Source organism: Oncorhynchus nerka, linkage group LG12 (assembly GCF_034236695.1).
Source record: "Oncorhynchus nerka isolate Pitt River linkage group LG12, Oner_Uvic_2.0, whole genome shotgun sequence".
In the NCBI taxonomy this organism is placed as follows: domain Eukaryota; kingdom Metazoa; phylum Chordata; class Actinopteri; order Salmoniformes; family Salmonidae; genus Oncorhynchus; species Oncorhynchus nerka.
The window spans coordinates 82,574,893-82,594,291 of NC_088407.1; the positions used below are offsets into that span (position 1 = coordinate 82,574,893).

The following is a 19,399-nucleotide window of genomic DNA, read 5'->3' on the forward strand; positions in this document are numbered from 1 at the left end:
CAAGGCAGTTAACCCACTGTTCCTAGGCCGTCATTGAAAATAAGAATTTGTTCTTAATTAACTGACTTGCAGAGTTAAGTAAAGGTAAAATAAAAGGCAAGTAAACATATTATCAAAGCATGGGTTGAATTATTTTTTTTCTTTAATTTACTTTTTACCAAAGATGACCAATGAAGAAAGAATGTCACTCAAGATCATGAATATCCAGAAGCAAAATGTTTATTTCACCTTCTTCCATTTATAGTGAGAGCTGAACGATCTTCCTCTGTGGGCCCCTCTACCTCTCCTTTGTTCTTGCCCTCGGCCTCTTACTTGGTCTATTCTTGCAAACAGCAACTCAGAGGAGATCTCTTTTATGCATGAATTGAACTGATTGCTGATTGAACAATTGTGTAAATAAGTTTTGCACACGTGCAGAAGAAGACCACATTCATGGTGGTAATTTGTATCAGCTGTGACCTAATGTTTTCATTTTATTGGTCACGATTTACACAACTGAGTTTTGCGTCTTTTGTTAGAGACTTGTGCGGAAATGTACGTAGCATTTGCATTGTGTGCGAAAGCAATGAGAAATTACTTACAGTTTTGCAAAAACAATTAAAATACTGTCGTGCTCATTAGGTTATGATGGAGATCAAGTGGACCCCAGTTTCATTAACAGTGTCTTAGCAACTGAAAAAAACTATAATTGTCCGATCAACCTGTTTTATACAACCTGTTTTATACAACCTGTTTTATACACTGTTACACAAAAATGTGCTTTCTAGAACTTTAAATGTTTCTTCGGTTCCCCATAGGAGAACGCTTTGAATAACTCTGTTTGTTTGCAGGTAGAACCCTTTTGGTTCCAGGTAGAACCATTTCTACAGAGGCTTCTACATGTAACCTAAAATGGTTCTCCTATGGGGACAGCCAAAGAACCATTGTAGAACCCTTTTTTCTAAGAGTGTATGTCTTTGTTACTTCAACAATATGTTGCTCATAAGCTAATATACTTTTGTTCAATGTAGCTTCCCCCATATAAAACAAAGCCAAGTTTGAATTAACCCCTATAATGATACACTAGTGTCTTAATTCCCCTAACTGCAGTTTTGTGCTCCATATTGTAGCTGAATTAGCAGGGGCATGGTTCATCCGCCCTTCCCCAGGAAAGAGGTTCCAATTTAGGGTGCGGTGGAGTGAAGAGGGAGGGTATGTATGGTCAGGGGTGGTGCCATTGCTTTGACCGCTCGTTAGGCCCTGAGGACCAGACTAAATAGCCACAATAAAACCAGTGGATAGTTGGACAGGAAAGAAAGAAAGAAAGAAAGAAAGAAAGAAAGAAAGAAAGAAAGAAAGAAAGAGCAAGCAGACAAAAAACTATACATACCTTGGCCTTTGCCACAGGTAACTTCCACAAAGCTGTGAAAGATCTGAGAGACAAGGCAAGAAGGGCATTCTATGCCATTAAAAGAAACATAAATTTCAACATACCAATTAGGATCTGGCTAAAAATATTTGAATCAGTCATAGAGCCCATTGCCCTTTATGGTTGCGATGTCTGGGGTCCGCTCACCAACCAAGACTTCACAAAATGGGACAAACACCAAATTGAGACTGCATGCAGAATTCTGCAAAAATATCCTCCATGTACAACGTAGAATACCAAATAATGCATGCAGAGCAGAATTAGATCGATACCCACTAATTATCAAAATCCAGAAAAGAGCCGTTAAATTCTACAACCACCTAAAAGGAAGTGATTCCCAAACCTTCCATAACAAAGCCATCACCTACAGAGAGATGAACCTGGAAAAGAGTCCCCTAAGCAAGCTGGTCCTTGGGCTCTGTTCACAAACACAAACACAAATACATCCCACAGAGCCCCAAGACAGCAGCACAATTAGACCCAACCAAATCATGAGAAAACAAAAAGATAATTACTTGACAGATTGGAAAGAATTAACAAAAAAACAGAGCAAACTAGAATGCTATTTGGCCCTACACAGAGAGTACACAGCGGCAGAATACCTGACCACTATGACTGACCCAAAATTAAGGAAAGCTTAAGGAAAGCTTTGACTATGTACAGACTCAGTGAGCATAGCCTTGCTATTGAGAAAGGCCGCCATAGGCAGACATGGCTCTCAAGAGAAGACAGGCTATGTGCACACTGCCCCAAAAAAATTGGTGGAAACTGAGCTGCACTTCCTAACCTCTGGCCCAATGTATGACCATATTAGAGACACACATTTCCCTCAGATTACACAGATCCACAACGAATTCGAGAACAAATCCAATTTTGATAAACTCTCATATCTACTGGGTGAAATTCCACAGTGTGCATCACAGCAGCAAGATGTGTGACCAGTTGCCACAAGAAAAGGGCAACCAGTGAAGAACAAACACCATTGTAAATACAACCTATATTTATGTTTATTTATTTTCCCTTTTCTACTGTAACTATTTACATATCATTACAACACTCTATATTGACATAATATGACATTTGAAGTGTCCTTTGTATTTTGGAACTTCTGTGAATGTAATGTTTACTGTTCATTTTTTAAGTTAATTTCACTTTCTATTTCACTTGCTTTTGCAATGTAAACATATGTTTCCCGTGCCAATACATTCCTTTGAATTGAATTGAGAGAGAGAGAGAAAGCGAGAGAGAGAGAGAGAGAGAGACAAACGATAGAGGACTAATCTGTTCCATCCATCCCCTTACTGTGAGTGGAGGCATGGAGGCAGCCAGCCATACAGGACAAGGTCACTAATTTATGAATAAATCCAATTAGTTGGAACATATTACTTCACCATCATTGATAAAAGCACTTTGAACAGAGAAGGAAAAATTGAAAATGCATTAGACCAATTTAACTGCTTTTCTAAAGGAAATGACCAATTAGTTAGAGAAACACTTTATAAAACACAGCTATATATCTATTCAAATCAATCAGTGCAATTCTTTACACATTTAGGAGTAAATATATTAATGCATTCATTAATTGTTTATAATTAAGAAATAAATAGAACACATATTAGTAGTGTTACTGGCTATGATGTCATATTTTATTTAGAAAGAGAAAGAGAGAGACAGAGAGAGAGACAGAGAGAGAGAGAGAGAGAGAGAGAGAGAGAGAGAGATGGAGAGAGGGACAAGGTAGGGGTGGTATACAGAAGATAGCCCTATTTGGAAAAAGACCAAGGTCATATTATGGCAAGAACAGCTCAAATAAGCAAAGAGCAATGACAGTCCATCATTACTTTAAGAAATGAAGGTCAGTCAATCTGGAAAATTTCAAGAACTTTGAAAGTTTCTTCAAGTGCAGTCATAATAACAATCAAAAGCTATGATGAAACTGTCTCTCATGAGGACCCCCACAGGAAAGGAAGACACAGAGTTACCTCTGCTGCAGAGGATAAGTTCATTGTTACCAGCCTCAGAAAATCTAGCCCAAAGAAAGACTCACAGAGTTCAAGTAATACACACATCTAACATCAACTGTTCAGAGGAGACTGCATGAATCAAGCCTTCATGGTCAAATTGCTTCAAAGAAAACACTATTAAAGGACAACAATAATAAGAAGACACTTGCTTCGGCCAAGAAACACGAGCAATGGAAATTAGACCGGTGTAAATCTGTCTTTTGGTGACACTGTCTGCGATTTATTTAGAATTCAAGGCACACGTAACCAGCATGGCTACCACATCATTCTGCAGTGATACGCCATCCCACCTGGTTTGCATTTAGTGGGACTATAATTATTTTTTCAACAAGATAATGACCCAACACATCTCCAGGCTGTTTAAGGGCTATTTGACCAAGAAGGAGAGTGATGGGGTGCTGCATCAGTTGACCTGGCCTCCACAATCACCTGACCTCAACCCAATTGAGATGGTTTGGGATGAGTTGGACCGCAGAGCGAAGGAAAAGCATCCAACAAGTGCTCAGCATATGTGGGAACTCCTTCAAGACTGCTGGAAAAGCATTCCAGGTGAAGCTGGTATCAAGGTAATGCAGGCTATATTTTGATTTGTTGAACACTTTTTTGCTTACTACATAATTCCATATGTGTTATTTCATAGTTTTGACGTCTTCACTATTATTCTACAATGTAGAAAAGTTTTTTTTCCAATTTTTTGTTCATTGTGAAAATAAAGAAACACCCTTGAATGAGTACGTGTGTACAAACGTTTTACTGGTACTGTACATGATCGAATACAAATCTTAGAATCAACTACTAAAGACTACGAGAACCTACTGGATTCTCCAATTACATTGAATGAACTACAGAACAAAATACAAATCCTCCAACCCAAAAAAGGCCTGTGGTGTTGATAGTATCCTAAATTAAATGATCAAATATACAGAACACAATTTCACTGGATGTTGGCCAGGTGGGACATCCTGGTGAGGTTCAACTACTCGAGTGTTGCTTTAGTAGTATACTTCGGGTCATTCTCTTGCTGGAAAGTGAACCTCCATCCCAGTCTCAAATCTCAGAAAGACTGAAACAGGTTTCCCTCAAGAATTTTCTTGTATTTAGCACCATCCATCATTCCTTCAATTCTGACCAGTTTCCCAGTCCCTGCCAATGAAAAACATCCCATACAGCATGATGCTGCCACCACCATGCTTCACTGTGTTCTCGAGGTGTTGGGTTTGCGACAGACAGCATTTTCCTTGATGGACATAAAGCTCTATTTTAGCCTCATCTGAAAAGAGTACCTTCTTCCATATGTTTGGGGAGTCTCCCACAAGCCTTTTGGTTAACACCAAAATGTGTTTGTTTTTTAAATCTGGCCACTCTTCCATAGAGCTCAGCTCTGTGGAGTGTAGAGCTTAAAGTGGTCCTATGGACAGCTCCTCCAATCACCACTGTGGAGCTTTGGTCTCTTTGTTGCCTCTCTGATTAATGCCCTCCTTGCCTGGTCCGTGAGTTTTGGTGGGCGGCCCTCTCTTGGCAGGTTTGTTGTGGTGCCATATTGTATACATTTTTTTACTAATGGATGTAATGGTGCTCCGTGGAATGTTCAAAGTTTTGAATATTTTTTATAACCCAACCCTGATCGGTACTTCTCCACAACTTTGTCCCTGACCTGTTTGGAGAGCTCCGTGGTCTTCATGGTGTCGCTTGCTTGGTGGTGTCGCTTGCTTGGTGGTGTCGCTTGCTTGGTGGTGTCGCTTGCTTCGTGGTGTTGTAGACTCTGTATATATACTGAGATCTGTATATATACTGAGATCATGTGACAGATCATGTGACACTTAGATTGCACACAGGTGGACTTTATTTAACTAATTGTTTGACTTCTGAAGGTAATTGGTTGCACCAAATCTTACTTACGGGCTTCATAGCAAAGGGGGTGAAAACAAATGCATGCACCACTTTTATGTATATAAAAAAAAATGTTTTAATAACTTCTTTTTTTTTTACATTTCTAAAAGAAAATATCTATTTCTTCACCAATTTGGACTATTTTGTGTATGTCCATTACATGAAATCCAAATAAAAATACATTTAAATGACAGGTTGTAATACATCAAAATAGGAAAAACACCACTGGGGATGAATACTTTGCAAGGCCCTGTACTTTCTTTTCAGATGGGGTGGCAGGGTAGCCTAGTGGTTAGAGCATTGGACTAGTAACCGAAAGGTTGCAAGTTCAAATCGCCGAGCTGACAAGTTACAAAATATGTCGTTCTTCCCCTGAACAGGCAGTTAACCCACTGTTCCTAGGCCATCATTGAAAATAAGAATTTGTTCTTAACTGACTTGACTAGTAAAAAAATAAAATGGGGAAACCTCTCTAGGTTTTCCTAGCCACCGTGCTTCTACACCTGCTGGGTTTCTTTACAGCACTTCAATATATCAGCTTATGTAAGAAGGGCTATATAAATACATTTGATTTGATTTCATACTATTTATTTTCCAGGGATTGAATGTTAGCTAGCAGAACAGAAGGCAAGGGCAGATTAGCCACTTGTCACCTGATCCTCATAAGGAATCCTGATCTCTATCCTGAAACCTACGTGTCCTTTTCCAGCCAATCAAGGGGATCTGGGCCTGGTCGGGTGTCCGTAATATATCCCTCATGTCGGACTCATTGAAGAAGAACTCCTCATCCAACCTGAGGTGAGTAATCACAGTTCTGATGTCCAGAAGGTATTTTTGGTATTTTTGCCTATAAATTCTACAACCTCCTAAAAGGAAGTGATTCACAGTCCTTCCAATACAAAGCCATCACCTACAGAGAGATTAACCTGGAGAAGAGTCCCCTAAGCAAGCTGGACCTGGGGCTCTGTTCACAAACACAAACAGACCCCACATAACCCCAGGACAGCAACAAGATTAAACCCATCCAAATCATGAGAAAACAAAAAGATAATTACTTGACATATCAGAAAGAATTGACAAAAGAACAGAGCAAACTGGAATGCTATTTGGCCCTAAATTGTGCCTCAGGTTCATCTCTCTGGCAGAGTACCTGACCACTGTGACTGACCCAAAATGAAGGAAAGCTTTGACTATGTACAGACTCAGTGAGCATATCCTAACTATTGAGAAAAGCCGCCGTAGGCAGACCTGGCTCTCAAGAGAAGACGGGCTATGTGCACACTGCCCACAAAATGAGCAGCAAGATGTGTGACCTGTTGCCACAAGAAAAGGGAAACCAGTGGAGCACCAACACCATAGTAAATACAACCTTTATTTAACAGTATTTATTTTCCTTGTTGTCCTTAACTATTTGCACATAATATGATGTTGGAAATGTCATTATTCCTTTGGAATGTTTACTGTTAATTTTTTAGTTGTTTATTTCACTTTTGTTTAGTATCACTTGCTCTGGCATATTTCCCATGCCAATAAAGCCCTTGACTTGAAATTGAACATATCTATACATGGTAGAGAGAGAGAGAGATTTAAATACCCTTAGGGAAGCTCTCTAACAGACAACCCAACTATACAGCACATACTAGTACTCCACATGAAGGCAGAACGGTAGAAAGACAACGGTAGAAAGGCAGAATGGTAGAAAGGCAGGAAGACAGAAAGGGAGGAAGACAGAACGGCATGAAGACAGAACGGCAGGAAGACGGAACGGCAGGAAGACGGAACGGCAGGAAGACGGAACGGCAGGAAGATGGAAAGGCAGGAAGAGGGAAAGGCAGGAAGACGGAACGGCAGGAAGACAGAACGGCAGGAAGACATAAAGGCAGAAAGACAGAACGGCAGGAAGACGGAAAGGCAGGAAGACGGAAAGGCAGGAAGACGGAACGGCAGGAAGACAGAAAGGCAGGAAGACAGAACGGCAGGAAGACGGAAAGGCAGGAAGACAGAAAGGCAGGAAGACAGAATGGCAGGAAGACGGAACGGCAGAATGGTAGAACGGCAGGAAGACAGAAAGTCAGGAAGACAGAATGGCAGGAAGACAGAAAGGCAGGAAGACAGAATGTCAGGAAGACGGAACGGCAGGAAGGCAGGAAGACGGAACGGCAGGAAGACAGAAAGGCAGGAAGACGGAACGGCAGGAAGACGGAACGGCAGGAAGACGGAACGGCAGGAAGACGGAACGGCAGGAAGACAGAAAGGCAGGAAGACGGAACGGCAGGAAGACGGAACGGCAGGAAGACAGAAAGGCAGGAAGACGGAACGGCAGGAAGACAGAAAGGCAGCACTATGGATTCTGACAGTTGATGAGCATATCTGAGGGCCAAAAGCTACAAAGAATAAAACAATACCATCTCTCAGGGATTCTACTGACGACAGTATGGAAATTCACAGCTTCATTATTCATAGGGCGAGATAAAACAGAGAGAATGTGTGAGTATGTGTGAGCCTGCGTGCGTGTGTGTGTAGATTTGTAACTAGGCATCCATGTGTGTGTGTGTGTGTGTAATGTGTGAGTGTGTCTGTGTGTGCGTGTTTTTGTTTAACTCTCCTTGTGGGTGCCAAAAGTTCTCACAAGGACAGTAAAACAAGGAAAACTATGGCCAGTGGGGACATTTTGCCCAGTAGGTAAAATGCTGTTTTAGGGTTAGAATAAAGGTTAGGGTTAGGGTTAGAATAAAGGTTAGGGTTAGAATAAAGGTTTGGGTTAGGGTTAGAATAAAGGTTAGGGTTAGGGTTAGAATAAAGGTTAGGGTTAGAATAAAGGTTAGGGTTAGGGTTAGAATAAAGGTTAGGGTTAAGAATAAAGGTTAGGGTTAGAATAAAGGTTAGGGTTAGGGTTAGAATAAAGGTTAGGGTTAGGGTTAGAATAAAGGTTAGGGTTAGAATAAAGGTTAGGGTTAGAATAAAGGTTAGGGTTAGAATAAAGGTTAGGGTTAAGGTTAGAATTAAGGTTAGGGTTAGAATAAAGGTTAGGGTTAGAATAAAGGTTAGAGTTAGAATAAAGGTTAGGGTTAGAATAAAGGTTAGGGTTAGAATAAAGGTTAGGGTTAGAAGAAAGGTTAGGGTTAGAATAAAGGTTAGGGTTAGAATAAAGGTTAGGGTTAGAATAAAGGTTAGGGATAGAATAAAGGTTAGGGTTAGAATAAAGGTTAGAGTTAGAATAAAGGTTAGGGATAGAATAAAGGTTAGGGTTAGAATAAAGGTTAGGGGTAGAATAAAGGTTAGGGTTAGAATAAAGGTTAGGGTTAGGGTTAGAATAAAGATTAGGGTTCGGGTTAGAATAAAGGTTAGGGTTAGGGTTAGAATAAATATTAGGGTTAGGGTTAGGGTTAGGGTTAGAATAAAGGTTAGGGTTAGAATAAAGGTTAGGGTTAGAATAAAGTTTAGGGTTAGAATAAAGGTTAGGGTTAGAATAAAGGTTAGGGTTGAGGTTAGAATAAAGATTAGGGTTAGAATAAAGGTTAGGGTTAGAATAAAGGTTAGGGTTAGAATAAGGGTTAGGGTTAGGGTTAGAATAAAGGTTAGGGTTAGGGTTAGAATAAAGGTTAGGGTTAGGGTTAGAATAAAGGTTAGGGTTAGGGTTAGAATAAAGGTTAGGGTTAGAATAAAGGTTAGGGTTAGGGCTTACATTTAGGGTTGAGAGTTAGGGATAGGTATAGTTTTAGTGTTATGAGTTTTTGGGTTCTGGTTAAGTTAAGGGTTAAGGTTAGATGTAGGGTTATGGGTTATGGTTAAGTTAAGGGTTAAGGGTTAAGGTTAGATGTAGGCTTAGGGGTTGTGGTTAAGTTAAAGGTTAAGGTTAGATGTAGGCTTAGGGGTTGTGGTTAAGTTAAGGGTTAAGGTTAGATGTAGGGTTAGGGGTTGTGGTTAAGTTAAGGGTTAAGGTTAGATGTAGGGTTAGGGGTTGTGGTTAAGTTAAGGGTTAAGGTTAGATGTAGGGTTAGGGTTTGTGGTTAAGTTAAGGGTTAAGGTTAGATGTAGGGTTAGGGGTTGTGGTTAAGTTAAGGTTTAAGGTTAGATGTAGGGTTAGGGTTTGTGGTTAAGTTAAGGGTTAAGGTTAGATGTAGGGTTAGGGGTTGTGGTTAAGTTAAGGGTTAAGGTTAGATGTAGGGTTATGGGTTATGGAAAATTGGATTTTGGATCGGAATCAATTAAACAAGGAGAACAATACACAAAATGTGGCTCCCGAGTAGCGCAGTGGTCTAAGGCACTGCATCTCAGTGCAAGAGGTGTCACTACAGTCCTTGGTTCGAATGCAGGCTGTATCACATCTGGCTGTGATTGGGAGTACCATAGGGCGGCACACAATTGGCTTAGAATTGTCCGGGTTTGGCCCGGGGTAGGACGTCATTGTACATAAGAATTTGTTCTTAAAACTGACTTGCCTAGTTAAATAAAGGTTAAATACATTTTAAAAAATGCATTACTGTATTGTGTGTGTGTGTGTGTGTGTGTGTGTGTGTGTGTGTGTGTGTGTGTGTGTGTGTGTGTGTGTGTGTGTGTGTGTGTGTGTGTGTGTGTGTGTGTGTGTGTGTGGTAGCACTCCTGTTAACGCTGATCCCATCTCATCATGCTAGATCTGCCTCATTCTCCCGCAAGAATCTTTATGTCTTGGCAATGACTTCAAACACACACATTAACATTTGCTATGGTGCACATACATATACAGAGTATTCTGAAAGTATTCAGGCCCCTTGAGAGAGGAGGGCAGAGAGAGAGAGAGGAGGGCAGAGAGAGAGAGGAGGACAGAGAGAGACGCATGGCTCTCGACCTTCGTCTCTCCCGAGCCCGTACGGGAGTTGTAGCGATGAGAAAAGATAGTAACTACTAACAATTGGATACCATGAAATTGGGGAGAAAAAAAAAGGAGGACAGAGAGAGAGAGGAGGACAGAGAGAGAGAGGAGGACAGATAGAGAGAGGAGGACAGAGAGAGAGAGGAGGACAGAGAGAGAGAGGAGGACAGAGAGAGAGAGGAGGACAGAGACAGAGAGGAGGACAGAGAGAGAGAGGTGGACAGAGAGAGAGAGGAGGACAGAGAGAGAGGAGAACAGAGAGAGAGGAGGACAGAAAGAGAGGACAGAGAGAAATGAGGACAGAGAGAAAGGAGGACAGAGAGAGAGGAAAACAGAGAGAGGAGGACAGAGAAAGAGGAGGACAGAGAAAGAGGAGGACAGAGAAAGAGGAGGACAGAGAGAGAGAGAGGAGGACAGAGAGAGGAGGACAGAGAGAGAGGAGAACAGAGAGAGAGGAGCAAAGAGAGAGAGGAGGACAGAGAGAAAGGAGGACAGAGAGAGAGGAGGACAGAGAGAGAGAAGGACAGAGAAATAGAAGGACAGATAGAAATGAGGACAGAGAGAAAGGAAGACAGAGAGAAATGAGGACATAGAGAGAGGAGGACAGAGAAAGAGGAGGACAGAGAAATGAGGACAGAGAGAAATGAGGACAGAGAGAAAGGAGGGCAGAGAGAGAGAAGAACAGAGAGAGAGGAGGACAGAGAAAGATGAGGACAGAGAAAGAGAAGGACAGAGAGAGAGAAGAACAGAGAAAGAGGAGGACAGAGAAAGAGGACAGAGAGAAATGAGGACAGAGAGAAAGGAGGACAGAGAGAGAGGATGACAGAGAGAAAGGAGGACAGAGAGAGAGGAGGACAGAGAGAGAGGACAGAGAGAGAGGAGGACAGAGAAAGAGGAGGGCAGAGAAAGAGAACAGAGAGAGAGGATTACAGAGAGAGAGGATGACAGAGAGAAAGGAGGACACAGAGAGAGGACAGAGAGAGAGGAGGATAGAGAGAGAGGAGGACAGAGAGAGAGGAGGACAGAGAGAGAGGAGGACAGAGAAAGAGGAGGACAGAGAAAGAGGACAGAGAGAAATGAGGACAGAGAGAAAGGAGGACAGAGAGAGAGGACAGAGAGAGAGGAGAACAGAGAGAGAGAAGAACAGAGAGAGGAGGACAGAGAAAGATGAGGACAGAGAAAGAGAAGGACAGAGAGAGAGAAGAACAGAGAAAGAGGAGGACAGAGAAAGAGGACAGAGAGAAATGAGGACAGAGAGAAAGGAGGACAGAGAGAGAGGATGACAGAGAGAAAGGAGGACAGAGAGAGAGGAGGACAGAGAGAGGACAGAGAGAGAGAAGGACAGAGAAAGAGGAGGGCAGAGAAAGAGAACAGAGAGAGAGGATTACAGAGAGAGAGGATGACAGAGAGAAAGGAGGACACAGAGAGAGGACAGAGAGAGAGGAGGACAGAGAGAGATGAGGACAGAGAGAGAGGAGGACAGAGAGAGAGGAGGACAGAGAAAGAGGAGGACAGAGAAAGAGGACAGAGAGAAATGAGGACAGAGAGAAAGGAGGACAGAGAGAGAGGACCGAGAGAGAGGAGGACAGAGAAAGAGGAGGGCAGAGAAAGAGAACAGAGAGAGAGGATGACAGAGAGAGAGGATGACAGAGAGAAAGGAGGACACAGAGAGAGGACAGAGAGAGAGGAGGACAGAGAGAAAGGAGGACAGAGAGGACAGAATAAGAGAGATAAAAAAGAGATCCAGAACAACAGATAAAGAAAGGGACATATATAAAGAAGAGAATAGTGTAACTTACGATGTGGAGCATGAGATAGTCTCCCAGACCTGGAGCGCTGTCTATCCGGACCAGGATGCCGTCCTTTAGGGAGGTACTGAACCCCACGGTCAGCCTGTCTGTACGCGTGCTGGGCCTCTCGTTGGCTGGCCATTTGAACGTGATGAGGCCTCCTCCTTTCCCAAAGATATAGGTGGTCCCAGCTGAGGAGAAATAGGATAGAGAGGCAGAGAGAGAGAGAAGATGAGCTGAAAGACTTACACCAGATGGGTATGATTCCAAGCAAAGTAAAAGAAGGAGAATGTTAAGCAGCCCACCAAACTATTTAATTGGAATATTGTGTTGATTATTGGTGTTTTGTTCTATTGTTGTTCTGTTGCTATTCTGTGTGTTTGCCTTGTCTGTGTTGTTCTGTGTTTGTGTAAAGAAACCAAAATTACGATTACCACAATGTTTGTTCAAGAGATATTATTTGTTACAACACACAAGCACACACACACTAGCACTGCCTTCAAATGTCCTCCTCGAGATACAGTAAAACACTCTAAACACTAGCACTGCCTTCAAATGTCCTCCTCGAGATACAGTAAAACACTGTAAACACTAGCACTGCCTTCAAATGTCCTCCTCGAGATACAGTAAAACACTGTAAACACTAGCACTGCCTTCAAATGTCCTCCTCGAGATACAGTAAAACACTGTAAACACTAGCACTGCCTTCAAATGTCCTCCTCGAGATACAGTAAAACACTGTAAACACTAGCACTGCCTTCAAATGTCCTCCTCAGGTTTCGGGGGCCGAGTAGGCCGTAGACTTTGAAAACAAATCTGTTTTAAATTTTCTCCAGTAAGTCGTCTAGAGAAGCCTCACCTGTCCCAAGTTTCACAAGAGGTTTTTGAACAACTGCTGTTTTCACCTGGGTCAGAAAAGTCGTAATTCAGCATCTGATTGGCTTTATCCCAGCCTCCATGGGGAAAACTGTGACCTATATATAACTCCCTCCATAAAGGATTACACATTTTGACAAATGAATTCTCCAGTTCACATGTATTATAGCTGAGAAGATTGCAGCAGGACGTACTCCTCTGAAAAACACACAGACAGACTCCATTACTGTCGTTTTGGAGAAGTTAAATAGTCATTTTGAGAGAGACATCTTATTGGCATGACTTGTGTTTGTGTGAACATATGTGCAGTATAGCTTGCTCATGTTGAAATATGCACTTTGTGTGTGTGTCTGTGTGCGTATGTGTGTGCGTGTGTGCGTGTGTGTGTGTGTGTGCGTGTGTGTGTGCGTATGTGCATGTGTGTGTGTGTGTGTGCGTATGTGCGTGTGTGTGTGTGCATATGTGCGTGTGTGTGTGTGTGTGTGTGCGCGTGTGTGTGTGTGTGTGTGTGTGTGCATATGTGCGTGTGTGTGTGTGTGTGTGTGTGTGCGTGCGTGCGTGCGTGCGTGCGTGCGTGCGTGTGTGCGTGCGTGCGTGCGTGCGTGCGTGCGTGCGTGTGTGTGTGTGCGCGTGCGTGCGTGCGTGCGTGCGTGTGTGTGTGTGTGTGTGTGCAGGGATGGGCGCAAAAATGACAAAATGCAATTAGAAAAAAAAAAGAAAAAAAAGATCAATTTATAAAACACAACCTTGTAAATACTTATATTTTGAAATGTATTTAATTAGAAATACATGTATAATGTATTTTAAATAACAGAAATGCATTTGCAAAGCAGCAGCAACAACATTCTCAGTAGCGGTTACAGAGAGGGTCTACTTTCTGTGGAAGCTTAGTTGAATGCACTAACGGTAAGTCACTCTGGGAAGTACTTTAGAATTAAAGTATTTGTTACAAAATACTGTACTTTCCAAAGTAACACACATGACTAAATACGTCGTAGTATTTAAGTACAAATATTGCAAATACATGTAACAGATATACTACCAATCTCTGCATACAGGCATGTGTGTGTGGTTAACCCAGGTGGCTCTACCTCTACCTCTCTAGTTGTGTTACTGTGTGGTGTGAGGCTATAACTCAGATGGCTCTACCTCTACCTCTCTAGTTGTGTTACTGTGTGGTGTGAGGCTATAACTCAGATGGCTCTACCTCTACCTCTCTAGTTGTGTTACTGTGTGGTGTGAGGCTATAACTCAGATGGCTCTACCTCTACCTCTCTAGTTGTGTTACTGTGTGGTGTGAGGCTATAACCCAGGTGGCTCTACCTCTACCTCTCTAGTTGTGTTACTGTGTGGTGTGAGGCTATAACTCAGATGGCTCTACCTCTACCTCTCTAGTTGTGTTACTGTGTGGTGTGAGGCTATAACTCAGATGGCTCTACCTCTACCTCTCTAGTTGTGTTACTGTGTGGTGTGAGGCTATAACTCAGATGGCTCTACCTCTACCTCTCTAGTTGTGTTACTGTGTGGTGTGAGGCTATAACCCAGGTGGCTCTACCTCTACCTCTCTAGTTGTGTTACTGTGTGGTGTGAGGCTATAACTCAGATGGCTCTACCTCTACCTCTCTAGTTGTGTTACTGTGTGGTGTGAGGCTATAACTCAGATGGCTCTACCTCTACCTCTCTAGTTGTGTTACTGTGTGGTGTGAGGCTATAACTCAGATGGCTCTACCTCTACCTCTCTAGTTGTGTTACTGTGTGGTGTGAGGCTATAACCCAGGTGGCTCTACCTCTACCTCTCTAGTTGTGTTACTGTGTGGTGTGAGGCTATAACCCAGATGGCTCTACCTCTACCTCTCTAGTTGTGTTACTGTGTGAGGTGAGGCTATAACCCAGATGGCTCTACCTCTACCTGTCTAGTTGCGTTACTGTGTGGTGTGAGGCTATAACTCAGATGGCTCTACCTCTACCTGTCTAGTTGCGTTACTGTGTGGTGTGAGGCTATAACTCAGGTGTTTCTACCTCTACCTCTCTAGTTCTGTTCCAGTGTGGTGTGAGGCTATAACTCAGATGGCTATACCTCTACTCTTCCTCTTTAGATGTGTGTTTGGGGGAACTCGTGACCCTCATTGGGACCAAAACCCGGACAACCTGTCTCTCTCTCTCCACTCACAATCAGGTAAACATTTATATCACATGTACATTCATGACCCAGCATTTGCACTTTAGAAAGGACTGCAGGGTATACACTATGCAGGGTACAGATACTGTAGGACTGCAGGGTAAAAAATATGCAGGGTACAGATACTGTAGGACTGCAGGGTATACACAATGCAGGGTACAGATACTGTAGGACTGCAGGGTATACACTATGCAGGGTACAGATACTGTAGGACTGCAGGGTATACACTATGCAGGGTACAGATACTGTAGGACTGCAGGGTATACACTATGCAGGGTACAGATACTGTAGGACTGCAGGGTATACACTATGCAGGGTACAGATACTGTAGGACTGCAGGGTATACACTATGCAGGGTACAGATACTGTAGGACTGCAGGGTATACACTATGCAGGGTACAGATACTGTAGGACTGCAGGGTAAAAAATATGCAGGGTACAGATTCTGTAGGACTGCAGGGTAAAACATATGCAGGGTATAGATACTGTAGGACTGCAGGGTATACACTATGCAGGGTACAGATACTGTAGGACTGCAGGGTATACACAATGCAGGGTACAGATACTGTAGGACTGCAGGGTATACACTATGCAGGGTACAGATACTGTAGGACTGCAGGGTATACACTATGCAGGGTACAGATACTGTAGGACTGCAGGGTATACACTATGCAGGGTACAGATACTGTAGGACTGCAGGGTATACACTATGCAGGGTACAGATACTGTAGGACTGCAGGGTATACACTATGCAGGGTACAGATACTGTAGGACTGCAGGGTATACACTATGCAGGGTACAGATACTGTAGGACTGCAGGGTAAAAAATATGCAGGGTACAGATTCTGTAGGACTGCAGGGTAAAACATATGCAGGGTATAGATACTGTAGGACTGCAGGGTTTAAACTATGTAGGGTACAGATACTGTAGGACTGCAGGGTAAAAACTATGCAGGGTACAGATACTGTAGGACTGCAGGGTACAGATACTGTAGGATTGCAGGGTACAGATACTGTAGGACTGCAGGGTACAGATACTGTAGGACTGCAGGGTACAGATACTGTAGGACTGCAGGGTTTAAACTATGTAGGGTACAGATACTGTAGGACTGCAGGATTTAAACTATGTAGGGTATAGATACTGTAGGACTGCAGGGTAAAAACTATGCAGGGTACAGATACTCTAGGACTGCAGGGTAAAAAAATATGCAGGGTACAGATACTGTAGGACTGCAGGGTAAAACATATGCAGGGTACAGATTATGTAGGACTGCAGGGTAAAACATATGCAGGGTACAGATACTGTAGGACTGCAGGGTACAGATACTGTAGGACTGCAGGGTACAGATACTGTAGGACTGCAGGGTATACACTATGCAGGGTATAGATACTGTAGGACTGCAGGGTTTAAACTATGTAGGGTACAGATACTGTAGGACTGCAGGGTTTAAACTATGTAGGGTACAGATACTGTAGGACTGCAGGGTTTAAACTATGTAGGGTACAGATACTGTAGGACTGCAGGGTTTAAACTATGTAGGGTACAGATACTGTAGGACTGCAGGGTAAAAAATATGCCGGGTACAGATTCTGTAGGACTGCAGGGTAAAACATATGCAGGGTATAGATACTGTAGGACTGCAGGGTTTAAACTATGTAGGGTACAGATACTGTAGGACTGCAGGGTACAGATACTGTAGGACTGCAGGGTTTAAACTATGTAGGGTACAGATACTGTAGGACTGCAGGGTAAAAACTACGCAGGGTACAGATACTGTAGGACTGCAGGGTACAGATACTGTAGGACTGCAGGGTACAGATACTGTAGGACTGCAGGGTTTAAACTATGTAGGGTACATATACTGTAGGACTGCAGGGTTTAAACTATGTAGGGTACAGATACTGTAGGACTGCAGGATTTAAACTATGTAGGGTACAGATACTGTAGGACTGCAGGGTAAAAACTATGCAGGGTACAGATACGCTAGGACTGCAGGGTAAAAAATATGCAGGGTACAGATACTGTAGGACTGCAGGGTAAAACATATGCAGGGTATAGATACTGTAGGACTGCAGGGTTTAAACTATGTAGGGTACAGATACTGTAGGACTGCAGGGTACAGATACTGTAGGACTGCAGGGTACAGATACTGTAGGACTGCAGGGTATAAACTATGTAGGGTACAGATACTGTAGGACTGCAGGGTACAGATACTGTAGGACTGCAGGGTACAGATACTGTAGGACTGCAGGGTAAAAACTATGTAGGGTACAGATACTGTAGGACTGCAGGGCTTAAACTATGTAGGGTACAGATACTGTAGGACTGCAGGGTTTAAACTATGTAGGGTACAGATACTGTAGGACTGCAGGGTACAGATACTGTAGGACTGCAGGGTAAAAACTATGTAGGGTACAGATACTGTAGGACTGCAGGGTTTAAACTATGTAGGGTACAGATACTGTAGGACTGCAAGGTTTAAACTATGTAGGGTACATATACTGTAGGACTGCAGGGTTTAAACTATGCAGGGTACAGATACTGTAGGACTGCAGGGTTTAAACTATGCAGGGTACAAATAGTGTAGGACTGCAGGGTTTAAACTATGCAGGGCACAGATACTGTAGGACTGCAGGGTTTAAACTATGCAGGGTACATATACTGTAGGACTGCAGGGTATACACTATGCAGGGTACAGATACTGTAGGACTGCAGGGTAAAAAATATGCAGGGTACAGATTCTGTAGGACTGCAGGGTAAAACATATGCAGGGTATAGATACTGTAGGACTGCAGGGTTTAAACTATGTAGGGTACAGATACTGTAGGACTGCAGGGTACAGATACTGTAGGACTGCAGGGTTTAAACTATGTAGGGTACAGATACTGTAGGACTGCAGGGTAAAAACTATGCAGGGTACAGATACTGTAGGACTGCAGGGTACAGATACTGTAGGACTGCAGGGTTTAAACTATGTAGGGTACAGATACTGTAGGACTGCAGGATTTAAACTATGTAGGGTACAGATACTGTAGGACTGCAGGGTAAAAACTATGCAGGGTACAGATACTCTAGGACTGCAGGGTAAAAAATATGCAGGGTACAGAAACTGTAGGACTGCAGGGTAAAACATATGCAGGGTATAGATACTGTAGGACTGCAGGGTTTAAACTATGTAGGGTACAGATACTGTAGGACTGCAGGGTACAGATACTGTAGGACTGCAGGGTTTAAACTATGTAGGGTACAGATACTGTAGGACTGCAGGGTAAAAACTATGCAGGGTACAGATACTGTAGGACTGCAGGGTACAGATACTGTAGGACTGCAGGGTTTAAACTATGTAGGGTACAGATACTGTAGGACTGCAGGATTTAAACTATGTAGGGTACAGATACTGTAGGACTGCAGGGTAAAAACTATGCAGGGTACAGATACTCTAGGACTGCAGGGTAAAAAATATGCAGGGTACAGATACTGTAGGACTGCAGGGTAAAACATATGCACGGTATAGATACTGTAGGACTGCAGGGTTTAAACTATGTAGGGTACAGATACTGTAGGACTGCAGGGTACAGATACTGTAGGACTGCAGGGTACAGATACTGTAGGACTGCAGGGTATAAACTATGTAGGGTACAGATACTGTAGGACTGCAGGGTACAGATACTGTAGGACTGCAGGGTAAAAACTATGTAGGGTACAGATACTGTAGGACTGCAGGGTATACACTATGCAGGGTACAGATACTGTAGGACTGCAGGGTTTAAACTATGTAGGGTACAGATACTGTAGGACTGCAGGGTACAGATACTGTAGGACTGCAGGGTAAAAACTATGTAGGGTACAGATACTGTAGGACTGCAGGGTTTAAACTATGTAGGGTACAGATACTGTAGGACTGCAAGGTTTAAACTATGTAGGGTACATATACTGTAGGACTGCAGGGTTTAAACTATGCAGGGTACAGATACTGTAGGACTGCAGGGTTTAAACTATGCAGGGTACAAATAGTGTAGGACTGCAGGGTTTAAACTATGCAGGGCACAGATACTGTAGGACTGCAGGGTTTAAACTATGCACGGTACATATACTGTAGGACTGTAGGGTATACACTATGCAGGGTACAGATACTGTAGGACTGCAGGGTAAAAAATATGCAGGGTACAGATTCTGTAGGACTGCAGGGTAAAACATATGCAGGGTATAGATACTGTAGGACTGCAGGGTTTAAACTATGTAGGGTACAGATACTGTAGGACTGCAGGGTACAGATACTGTAGGACTGCAGGGTTTAAACTATGTAGGGTACAGATACTGTAGGACTGCAGGGTTTAAACTATGTAGGGTACAGATACTGTAGGACTGCAGGGTACAGA

The 19,399-nt window shown here is 42.9% G+C and overlaps 1 protein-coding gene across 1 annotated transcript in view; it reads right to left on the minus strand.

Moving 5' to 3' along the window:
* The window catches only part of LOC115118574 (neurexin-3a-like), an 824,201-nt gene that overhangs the window by 209,453 nt on the left and 595,349 nt on the right, over nucleotides 1–19,399 (minus strand). The window contains exon 20 of the mRNA XM_065025866.1: nucleotides 11,974–12,155. Coding sequence (XP_064881938.1) covers nucleotides 11,974–12,155 — 182 coding nt within the window. The remainder of the gene's footprint in view (nucleotides 1–11,973; nucleotides 12,156–19,399) is intronic.